At 37.7% G+C, this 11970-nt stretch overlaps 1 protein-coding gene across 1 annotated transcript; it reads right to left on the bottom strand.

Moving 5' to 3' along the window:
• Positions 1–2763: 2763 nt before the first annotated feature.
• On the bottom strand, positions 2764–11970 carry LOC132791631 (facilitated trehalose transporter Tret1-2 homolog). Its single transcript, XM_060800641.1, has 5 exons — positions 11718–11970; positions 7358–7523; positions 5996–6131; positions 5727–5935; positions 2764–4183 (listed from the first exon to the last, which is right to left on the bottom strand). The coding sequence occupies exons 1-5, from the start codon at positions 11729–11731 to the stop codon at positions 3086–3088; spliced, it is 1623 nt and encodes a 540-aa protein (XP_060656624.1). The 5' UTR covers positions 11732–11970; the 3' UTR covers positions 2764–3085.

Consider the following 11970-nt stretch of genomic DNA (forward strand, 5'->3'; position numbering starts at 1 on the left):
TTGTTTATATAGCTTTAGATGGAACATACACACACACACACACACCCACACACACCGCATAGTCGTATATTGGACAAGGATCTGCTGTAGTCAGTCTCTTTGGCTCTGACTGTGGCTGTGGCTGTGGCTCTGGCTCTGGGCTTTGGCTGGCTCTAATAGACCCTTGCCAAAAAGCCTTTTTTATGCTGCTTATTATAGCTCAAGAATGGCAGAGCCTCTTGGCCTCTGCGCGCCGTATGCCAACCTAAGCTTATTTATTGTGCATATATTTTTACCACAAGATGGTAAAAAAAAGATTGAGGAGGAGTGTGTAGGGAGGAATTACATTTAAAGGGCAGCAATTGCTAATGGCATATAATCACATTAACTGTAAACTGTCGCCACGCCACTAACTTAATAAGCAGCCAAGTTTAAAGTTTGTGCCTAGCTTGGATGAGGCCAACAGCAAGTAAGTGGCATGGTTGCAAGTTGCAGCCAGGATGAGCTGGACGACATGGCACGTTATGCAATTTAACAAAATTATTTAAAATTCCGCAACTTTTGCCATTGCAAAAAAGTGGGGCAGCATAAACTTTGCAACATGGCAACTTGGCACAACAACAACAGCAACAAATGCAAATACAACTTGCACTCTCAGTCCATGGGTCAGTGTTGCAAGCAACAGCAGCAGCAGCGCTGAAGCGGCGCAATGGCAACTTTTAAATTAACCCTAATTCCAACAACAACAATAAATACAACAAACAACTGTAGCAACAGCAAAATTCAACAACAAGAAAAATATGTACATACATACATATAAACGCAGGCTATATAAAAGTTTACTATATTCTTGCACATTTTTCAACTTTAACAATTTATTAAATGGGTCAAAAGCCACTAAAACTTCATTTATCATTGCATGAGCAGTCAACATCCTCGCGCTGCTCTCCTCTCAGCCACTTGCACTCAGCTGACGAGCAGCTCTGAACAATTCCAGGCCAGGCTACCTCATGTTCTTTTTTCTTATCATTTGTGGAGTACTCGACTAACGTATAGAATTAAATGTAAATAAATAAATAATATGAAATTGATTATAACCTACTTAAATGTATTTACTCTAAGAAAGTCTTCGCTTAACCTTACTCAACTGCAGGGTATCCTTTAGCCTGTATTTCACACACGCACCTAACTTGTTGGTCGGTGCTTGAGCGCGTTAAAATGCCAACAAATCGCAGAGACGAATGAGCTCAGCAACTTGAAGCGTTTCCGGTATGCCGCAGCAATTTTTTCCCGCATTCCAGCTAGTGTCCACCCACCAACAAAATTCCCTGTCGTTTTGCCCCTTTAACTTATTCTCGCCCCACAAAGAATGCACAAAGAAAATACTCGGCACGAGCCAGCACAAAAAAAAAGGGAATTATACAATTTATTAGCACACTGTGCAGCCAACAGCAGAAGGTATACAGAGTAGTAATATGTATTAAATATACTATGCACATTGGCGGACAGTAATTCCTTATGCTGTACAATGAGCCAGTTATAGCCTAACCTTCTACTCAACGACCCTTCAAAAAATACTTTTTGTGAGCATTTCTGGGCACAGAGTACAAAAAAAAAATACCGCTTTTATTTACACTGAGTGGAATTAATTTCAGAGTACTCGTTGTATAACTCAAGCCCTGCTGAGAAGTCTATTAAAAATTAAATGTCGCGTGGGGTTTTCAGTTTATATACACAAGAGTTCTTACAGTTGAGTGTGCTTGGCTTTTATGTACCAGGTACATATGTACATACATATATACATATATTTAGACAATTAGACAATTCATAGGGAATATAACAAAGCTAATGTTGATTTTATAAAATGAGAGAACAAAACTGTAGCATCCAAACTCAAATTTTATGAAGTTTATAGTATTATAATAAATAAAAACTGTTTGTTTCCGCATTTCAAATGTTGGATATTCTTTTAGTAAATAAGCACCACTAAATATAATATAGAAAACTATATGAATATAGAAACTATAACAACAAAAAATAATCCCATTCTTTTATTCCCTATTGGATATAAACAGAGAATTTTCGACTACTAGATTGTAACTTTTACCAGAATGGGTTATTATGTATAAGTTTGATCTACTTCTTTTTGTAAAGCAAATTGCATATATTATTTAAAATTAACCTTCAAAGTCAACTTTACTTCTGAAATTGTAATTGCTAGACATGATTTAAGAAACATGCCTATTCTTAGAGAAGTACACTTTTTTTTAAAAAAAATCCATGAAATACTAATTAAACTGTTTCGATTAAAAAATGACCATGTTGTTGTTGTAGATATTCGAAAGCTATCAATTTGAATTAGGCGCCCAGCAACTAAACATAACAGTCTGAGGGGTAACATCGGTTACTTTAGAATCAATAACATAACAGAGTTAAGTGTGGCGGTTGACCGATAACACAAAACGAGCTTTTTTCTGAACAAATAATCTGGCAACACTCAAGATTTAGCGGTACTTTAGATTTCAAAATTAACGGACCACTGTTTTGAATGCTAATAAAACGAGACATTCAAAAAATAAAAATTAAAGAAAAAAGTAAATAAATACTAAAATATTAACGTAATGGGTGAAAAGGTTAAGAACAAGGAATTTAACAATTCTAAGTAAAAAATGTGGCGGCAAACCGATATTAAACATAAGGATATCGCCATTTAGTTGGTTGCAATTGCAAAAGCAAAACTTTAATATAAGAAGAAAAATAAAAATTTCGTTTTTTGATTGATAATACAATATTTTTTATTCCTTACATAGTTTTTTTTTAACATAGCATATAGTATGAATATATGTATATCGAGACTATTAAAACTAATGCATATTTGCAAAAATCACATTTTTTTGATTTACAGAAATTGAGTGGATGTAGTTTTGTTTCTGTTTTGATAGAGTTTTGTATAAAAATGTCTAAGGAACACTGGAAGGACACTTGGATTACAACTACGAGGTACTCCAGCGTTATTACAAGCTACACATATTACTAACTAAAAACTATGGAATCTTAAGCGCCCTGTATAGACTGATTATATTTGAGAATTCTTGTATACTGCCCGTTACGCATGCTCTGCTTTTTGATTTAAAGCTTGATTTTCATATTTAACTTGATCCAGAGGCATCAGTTTGACTGTCTTATAGCCACGATCGCGACTGAACCAGAGCCAATTGTCACCATTGAAATAATCCTCAATGTGCTCCAGACTGCGCCCCTTTGTCTCCGGTTGAAAGAGAATCATGAATATAGTCAGCAGGAAACTGGATACAGCAAAGACCACAAAGACGCCTCTCATCTTTAGCATCGCTTGGAGTGTAGGAAAGAACTTGGCAAACAGAAATAGAGCAACGTTCATCGAAGCAAAGACGCCGCCAGCTGTGCGACCTCGAATACGAGCAGGGAACAGCTCTCCAATCATTATGCCAGGCATTACCATCAGCGCCGTATTAAACACAATATATCCCAGAAGGCATCCGCCAGCAACAAGGACATCGTAGGACATTTTAGGTTCACCAACTCGTATATACATAAACACACTCAATGCCAAGCAGAACAATCCAGATCCAATACCCGAGATGATCATGATGAGACGTCGACGCACAAAGATCAAAATGCTACAGAAGAGCATGCAGCAGAGAACACGAACTGCCGCTGTCCAAATTGCAGCCTGCTTCGTATCGAAGCCGGTTCCAAACTCCGACACAATGTCAATGGCGTAAAAGATCACAATGAAGGTGCCGGAAAACATCTGCAGAAGTGAAAAGCAAATCACAATAAACAGCGGCTTAAGCGCCACCCGTTGACAGCACAGCGTCAAGATGTTCTCATTCGACTTCATCGTGGCTCGCTCCTTCTCCAGACGCTGCCTCATATCGTTGAGTTCCTTTTGAGCACCAATCTCACTGCCCCTCAGAAACGTCAATGCCTTCAAGGCACGCGAGTCGTGTCCATTCCGCAGCAGCCAAGCCGGTGTCTCCGGTATGCAGAATATGGCAATCACGGCGAGGGTGGGCAATATGTTAGCACACCAGGCCACACTGCGCCAATCGAGCAGGGATCCCAAGTAGTAGACAAGCAGAATGCCACTGGAATAAGCCACATATGGAGCGCCAATCAGCAGACTGCGCAAATTGGGTTCCGCTGTTTCGGCTATGTATACCTGAAGACAAGAGATCGGGAATTTGTAGGTGAGTTTATGTATATCAAAAAAATTATACAAATGCAAAGGTGAACAGAGTTTGATGAGAATTGATGTTGGATTCGCTCTAATCTGATTTGGAATTCCGCAATCAAAAACAATAACTATCTTAAACAAACTATTATTTCCTTAGCCAACAATTATTGCCACTGAAATTAGTTCTAGCATAGTGAATAAGTTAAGAAAGTGAAGCTTTTAATAGTTGATATAGTCATAAACGTTTTTCTAACTATATATTTGATATACATCGACATCAGCGTAAACTTAATCGTGGGAAACTGTGCTCTACTTAAAAACCAATCTAATTGCCAATATCGACTTTCATAAAATATTTTCTCAATACACTCTTTTAATTTATCCTCAACGCCGATGAGTACAATTAAGATATTAATATTAATAAAAAAAAATAACGTACATTAATTTTTCTCACTACTTTTCTAATCAAATATTTCGAGTATAAACAATAACAATTCATAAAAGTCTTTGAGCATTCCTCACTCTATTATTTAACTGCGTCTTAAGAGAAGAACATCGGAGAACAACAACCAGAACTATTTAGGCTCTATATTATTCGCAATGTCATGAACTAGACAACAAACCTTGACCTCGCACAAGTTCTAGAATTGCCGCCGACACGTCGTCAACTTTCCCTTAATCTTTAGGCACACACCGGCTGACTAAATGATCCGGATGACTAGTGTGTATAAACAAACAATTTGATCAAATTGAATGGAAAACAGGGTCACAAAAGCATCAGCCCCAGTCACAGCCCCAGCAGCTTAATCTTAATCTTTGTCATCAGCAAATGCTGAGCAAAAATCATAACACCATAAATCTTTGCGCTGCCACGGCAACTGCGAGTATTAATGAAATTTGTAGTACGAGACACACGCGCAACAAGTTGCCAGCTGTGAAATGCCAGCTGCCGCCTGACGACGTGCATCAAAAGACGTTTTCAGAATGAAAGTGAGAGAGAAAGGAAGAAGAAACAGAAAGAGATTCGCTCCGCACCCCCAGCAACAACAAGCGACAGTCAAATGAAAACAAACTTATTATAGACTAAGGTCAAGAATCCGGAACTTAATGTGCGGAAAGGCGTTTGCTAATGCAAATGCACTGTCCAGAAAGATGACGTTGCTGTCGCCGCTTTCGCTTTATCATTTTGGCCGCTTGATAAGTCATGGGCATATCCATAAGATAAATAAATAAACATGCTGCTCACTTTATGGCAGGCGGATTATCATAGGCACAATGCAAAGCATCAGATGTCGGCACAATAGCATTAAGTGAGCAATTGACAGCCAACTGCCGCATGTGGCATGCCCCATTCACTGACTGACTGACTGACAACTTGATAATCGCTTACGTATTCCAATATTAAGCAGAGGTTCAAGGCCGTACTTATTTTATAATCTGGTTAATGGGTCAGTTGAACGAATAATAGTTTAAGCACTTGTGTGTGAATGAACTTTTCGCCTGGCCATGGCCCAGGAGCACACATTACCTGGCCGGGTCCGCCGAGTATGCCGGTGGCAAAGCCACAGAGGAAACGCGCAAATATCAAAGCCTTCACCGACTGCGATATGGCCATTGAGCTCCAGCCCAGGCAGAGGGGAATCACAGACACGAGAAGCGTCTTCCTGCGTCCCAAATAGTCAGCCAAGGGTCCAGACATTAGTGAACCAAACGGAGTGGCCAAACTGTGTATGCTTGCTGTGAGAAGACAAGGATTTAGGAAACGAGTTCATATCTTAGAAGTAGTGGGCCACTCACCAATCCAAGAGCCTGAGCTCTGACCTATGGGAATATCTGTGGAATTGTCTGAGAGTTGAGGCAGCAGCACGGCTGAGTAGCCAATGGGCATGCCACATGCGGCAGAGAGCAGCAGCACCGCACACGTGGCCAGAATCTGCAAAGGCAAAGGCATAAGAAGGGATTAAATATCAATTGTCATTGAAATGTATATACTACAATATATGTAAGTTACATTTTGAGAAAGACAAAGGAAATGGAGAAACTAGTTTGTTGCATCAATTGGCATTAATTGAAGTTGCGACATTTTGCAATTGGCTACAGTTGGCGTGTTCAAGCATTTGATGCAACTAACAGCGAATGACCCTCTTGATTATTTGAGGTAATAGCAATAAACGATCTACGCCAGGCTCAATTCGATACCCACTTTCAGCCTGGACACTCAATTTCTGAATCGCATGACGTCAGGCGAGTGATTGCGTTACCCATGGCATCGAATTCTATTTTTCTCAATTCCGACTCGCTGTCAGTGTAATCATCATTGTCACATGTGCTGCATGCTATGTTGCTGTTCTAATCGTTTGAAGAAAGTTCAATTACGTATCTTATCATTATTTTGTCCTTCAGAATATTTGTGGGGTTTCTAGCGTCTAGACTTGAAATGTTTTGAATCAGCACTGATATTGCTGAAGTTGTAAATCACTAATTAATTTACGCCTATCATAAATAAATCAAAATTTGTTCTTTTCAAAATTTTTAGCACTTCCCAGGGGATTCTTTGAATACATAGAGTAGAGGGCTTATACAACTAGTTTCTATCCTTTCAATAACCTGATAAATCATGTTTATGATAGCTGACAGCTGTCAATTTAAATGTTCAAATATCGCTAAATGATTTGTGGTCAGATAAATTGCAGTGTTGTCGTCACGATTAAAGCATATGACACACGGTCCGATTTGAAAGCAAATTATAATGCCTCGATAGCCAGAGTTCTTTTACCACGACTGTACTTTACTGAAAGCGTCAGAGAAGGCTGAAGTCCCCTAGGTTCAATACTGACATTGGTCAAGGCTACGGGTTCCCAAAGGCTGCAGCCAAACGGAAGTGCAGTTCAATTTCAAGGGCAGCTATGGAAAGTTGCTATAAAAGAGAAACATCGTGGGCAAGAGCTCGCTCTTAAGCTCTTTGCAGAGCTTTGGCCAAAGCTCGAAAGCTGCTCCGAGAGCAAATCAGCAGGAAAGAGATTAAATAACAGAGAGAGAGAGAGAGAAAAAGTGGGTATCATAACTGAGAGAGCGAAAAGCATGCATCGAAAACAGGATTTGATTTATGGCATACCAAACAAATATGTGTACAACTTGAACTTAGATACTGGTTCTTACCTGGTTTATTTTGCCCCTGCGATTGGCCGCATCGTGGTCCTGCTCATCGATGGTCGACAGCTTACGGCCACAATGCTGTGACAAGGGCAGCTTGCACTGAAAGTCCGAACCTGGCACCATATAATACGACATCTTTTGTGGCACAGACTTGCTGTATTTCTCATCCCTGTTGGGCGAAAGAAAAGAAGCAACAATTGAACAAGATTAATTGAAACTTCAATTTGTTGGTATTGTGTGGAATCTCGCACTTATTGACTACTATGACGTCAGGACGTCAGATATATGTAGATAGATGTCTTCTCTCTATTAAAAAATAATTTATAATAATTTTGCGGTTTGCTAAGAAACAGAAAAACAAGTTTGCTTACTCATCGCGATACACTGCAATCAAGTCGACAAACTTTAAAGCAATAGTTAGTATTACTTCTATCTGCATTTTTAATTCTTAAATTTCAAAAACAAAATGTAAAGGTATTTGGGGACTAACGAATAAAGAATGAAGTACATCAAGTAAATCAAAATGTCAATTGCGAAACATCTTCCGGGAAGGACAAACATTTAATTAAAACTCAATTTAAAAAGGACATAACAGAAGTGCGGAATTCATTTGGAATATTGATAAGAATTTAATTAGTTATATATTCTGTTAAAAAGTGAGATTAACCGAGCCAGTTATTTAAGGGTCAGTTCAGTTTGTTAAGCTAAATAATGCATAAACTTGTTTGAATGCCATTCAACTGCAAATCGAGTGTTGCCAGTTGCCAGTTTGCGGCCAGTTTCATGGGCACTTGAGCATTGTGCAAGCGATTAAACCTTTACCCTTTACAACGCCAAAGGCCATTTAAATGGATTCTCCTGTCTAGTTGTAGAATACATTTGCAATTGTTAATTACTGCAGTTATTGCAAATGAACCGTTAAACGCTGCAATTACTCTCAGTTTGTTTGGGTTGACTCATTAACTCGATACAATGCGGCTGCAGTTAGCGGGAATCGGAGAATCAACCATGCGCAGCCGGCGTACACTACGTATACGTCATATGCCTAAAACCGCTACGCTTTTGTTATTGTTTTTGATTTTCGAGCGATAAGAAACAATATCAATGGTCTGTCTAGCGGCGCTAAAAAAAACAACAACAATAGTCAGCAACAATTGTTTCGTCGTTTGTTTTATTATAACATTCGTATTTATTTGCACACGTTTTTATTTAATTTGCCTAATTGTCTGTCACCTTTTTTTGTTTTCAGTTTTCGGTTTTGATTTTGCGATTGTGTTTGTGTTTTATTTGTGCTTTATTTTGGCTTGTAATTATTTTGGTTTGCGAACATGATTATTATAAAGTTATTGCGACTTTTTGGTCAAATGCATTGTTGTTATTTGCATGTGATGAACAGCTGCAAAATTGTTCACACTTTTGGTTGTCAAGGCTAAAGGTGACCGATTTCACCTTGCTTCACGGGTAGTCCTACAATATTTATGAGTGCCCATGATTGTTGATAAGGAAATGCGTATGAGGGGGTAAATTTGGCAATAGGTCTATCACGAGTATTTTTAGCTCGATTGTATGTATATTAAGTCGTGTTATTTTGCAATAACAATAACAATAACAAGCGCATGTTAGCGGGAGCCAACAGATCACAGATAACGCTGATACGTAATGAAAATGTAGCAATACAATTATTATGAACTTTCTAGTATAGATTACTGATTTTGTGAATTTCTTTTTGACATGATTTTGGGTATCGATAACCTTGAAAAGCCAACTCAGTATTGAACACACTAAACTCAAATAATCGTGAGTTGCATATAATAGCAAAAGCAACAATTGAACGAGAAACAAAAGTAACGCCATTTGAACATCGGACGCAAAGGTATTATTGATAAAGGTCTGCGACAACATCAGGAAGTGCTGATAAAGTGGTTCAATGTACCAAAACAATGCTGAATTCTGACCAAAAGTTGCAATAGCACAATTTCTAACGAAGAGGGAAAAACTGAAGAATCACTCGCTCTTAATCAATAATCGGCGTGATTGATCTAAATGGGAAAGTTGTACGCGGTTTGCTTATCGTTTTGAATGTGTAAATTGAACAAGTTTCGCTTCGTGTTGACCACATAAATTAGACAATTGATAGATAAGCAAGATCGTGATATACACGTACTCAACACGAACATCAACACGAACTTTGTGCGCGCGCCGACTTATGAATTTTCCGTCGCAAACTAATTGAGTCAATCAATGGGTATCAATAAATAGACGACATCCCGGGTCCAATCAAGAAACAAGAAACAAACAGTGCCTGTTAATAATAAACGCATTGATTTCATCATCATTAGCGCCTCGCGATTCGACTCTGCTACTGTAGTTGCCATGGCAGCGACGTTCCTTGTGGCGTATACGTAATTTAATTACGTACGAGTATAAGATAACGAAACAATTGTTTAACGTGGGAATTTTGTATTTTGTTTTGCTTGTCTTTTATAATCGATATTAAAGCAAACCTTCAGCTGGTTATCAAAAACAGCAGTCAACACCACTTGCTTATCGCACTAATTAATAGTACTTGGCAAATTTGTTTAATCATTATACCCGCTACCCATAGGGTAGAAGGGTATTATAACTTTGTGCCGGCAGGAAATGTATGTAACAGGCAGAAGGAGGCATCTCCGACCCTATAAAGTATATATATTCTTGATCAGCTTCAACAGCCGAGACGATCTAGCCATGTCCGTCTGTCCGTCTGTGTGTCTGTCCGTCTGTGTGTCCGTCCGTCTGTCCGTATGAACACCTAGATCTCAGAGACTATAAGAGATAGAGCTATAATTTTTTTTCGACAACATTTGTTATGTTTGCACGCAGATCAAGTTTGTTTCAAATTTTTGCCACGCCCCCTTCCGCCCCCGCAAATAAAAAATCGAATAACAAGCGTAATTTTAAAGCTAGAGTTACGAATTTTGGTATATATAATAATTACTATAGTAGTTATGATTCCTAAAAATTTGGTTGCGATCAGATAAAAATTGTCGAAGTTATTAAAGAAATACTTTTGTATGGGCAAAAACGCCTACTTACTAGGGGTCTTAGTTGCTTTGGCCGACAGTCTGGTATATTGTGCTGTCTATGGTATATTTTGAATGCGGTACTATATCGATATACCAAATATACCATTTGGTATATTTTTTTTTGGTTTTTAGTAGTATATTTGGTATATTTTGAGAAATATACCGCAAAATATATTGCTTTTATTCAAAATGGGTAGCGGGTATCTCACAGTCGAGTACACTCGACTGTAGCTTTCTTACTTGTTTTCATATCAAACAGTACTGATATTAATTTACAATTTATTAATTGAAAGTAATTTTCTGTTGTCTGTTTTTGGTAATTAAAAAACAAATTGAACATTTTGTTCGCCTTGAATTTCACAACGATTTTTTGTCATGCGCCATAATTGTAATCAATCAATTGTTTGCGCTTCTTTCTAATCAAACTGAAAGTGACTTAAACGGAATTGTTTTGAGCTTACAAAAATGCAAAGTGTCAATAATGAAATGCATAATATTCACTTACTGTGACTTTGACATTTCTCCGTTATATCAATCACAAATCAATCATTGTTTGTTTATTTTAAGGGACTTTGCGTCGCGTAATGTGTCATCTGAACTGCATTTTAAAATATACTTTTTTATACGCTCACTATAAAGCACGCAAACTAACGTAGTTCTTAATCTGAGTTCAATGGAATTCATTTTATCTTATCAACAAATTACTAATTAAGCTTTAAAATTACCAATGCCTACCAAAAAAAGGAACAATTTTGTTGATGAAATCAAAAAAAATCATGCAATAAATATAAATAATAAGCAAATCATTGATCAAAGAGCGATATAAATTTACTGAATTTACGACAAAGAAATCGAACGAAAAAAAAACCCCACGAAAAATACAATGAATGATCAGCAAAATGTTGGACTTGGATTGTTCTGAAGAGAGTACTTTCAATTCGTACACTTCTGTATTCACTGCGCCAGACAAAACTCACGACACATTTGAGTCATTATCAATGTTATTCACTGCTTTAATCAAAAATCTAAATTCAAGGCCCGGCAACAGGCACATGTAATTCCCTATTGGAAGTCGGGAATCGTGATCGAAAGGGGAAACAAGTTTGACTCTAGATCTTAGATTGCTTATACTCTTGCCTGTCCAAAGTTGAGACAACTCAACACTCAATATGCATGGATGTGTAAAACAAAAGCATAAATAAACTAAAACTTGGTGAACAGAAAACAGCTGTTTAGTATTTTTGCTGAGTTGTATTTGAATAATTATTTTTGTTTTGTCTTCAGTATTTCGAACTTACCTGTCGCTCTTCATTTTGCTGATAATTTAATCAAGACACGCTAGACTTGCTAGATTTGCTTTCTTTATGTAATATTTTCTGTTGCCGATTCAGACTCGATTTGAATGTACTTTCCACTGCGACATTAAGACCTATTTACTTAAACGCACTGCACAACACAACACTGCAGAACAAAACACTCCACAACATGCGATGACAAATTGAAAATGTATTGCAAAAACTCTGCGATATCACGTCGATTTCATTTGCTGCC

This window comes from Drosophila nasuta, chromosome 3 (genome assembly GCF_023558535.2).
Source record: "Drosophila nasuta strain 15112-1781.00 chromosome 3, ASM2355853v1, whole genome shotgun sequence".
In the NCBI taxonomy this organism is placed as follows: domain Eukaryota; kingdom Metazoa; phylum Arthropoda; class Insecta; order Diptera; family Drosophilidae; genus Drosophila; species Drosophila nasuta.

Coding starts and splice junctions, on each gene's coding strand:
- LOC132791631 (XM_060800641.1), bottom strand. Junction 6,132..7,357: donor GCAGGGGCAAAATAAACCAG/GTAAGAACCAGT, acceptor TTGCCTTTGCAG/ATTCTGGCCACGTGTGCGGT. Junction 5,936..5,995: donor GAGCTCAGGCTCTTGGATTG/GTGAGTGGCCCA, acceptor GTCTTCTCACAG/CAAGCATACACAGTTTGGCC.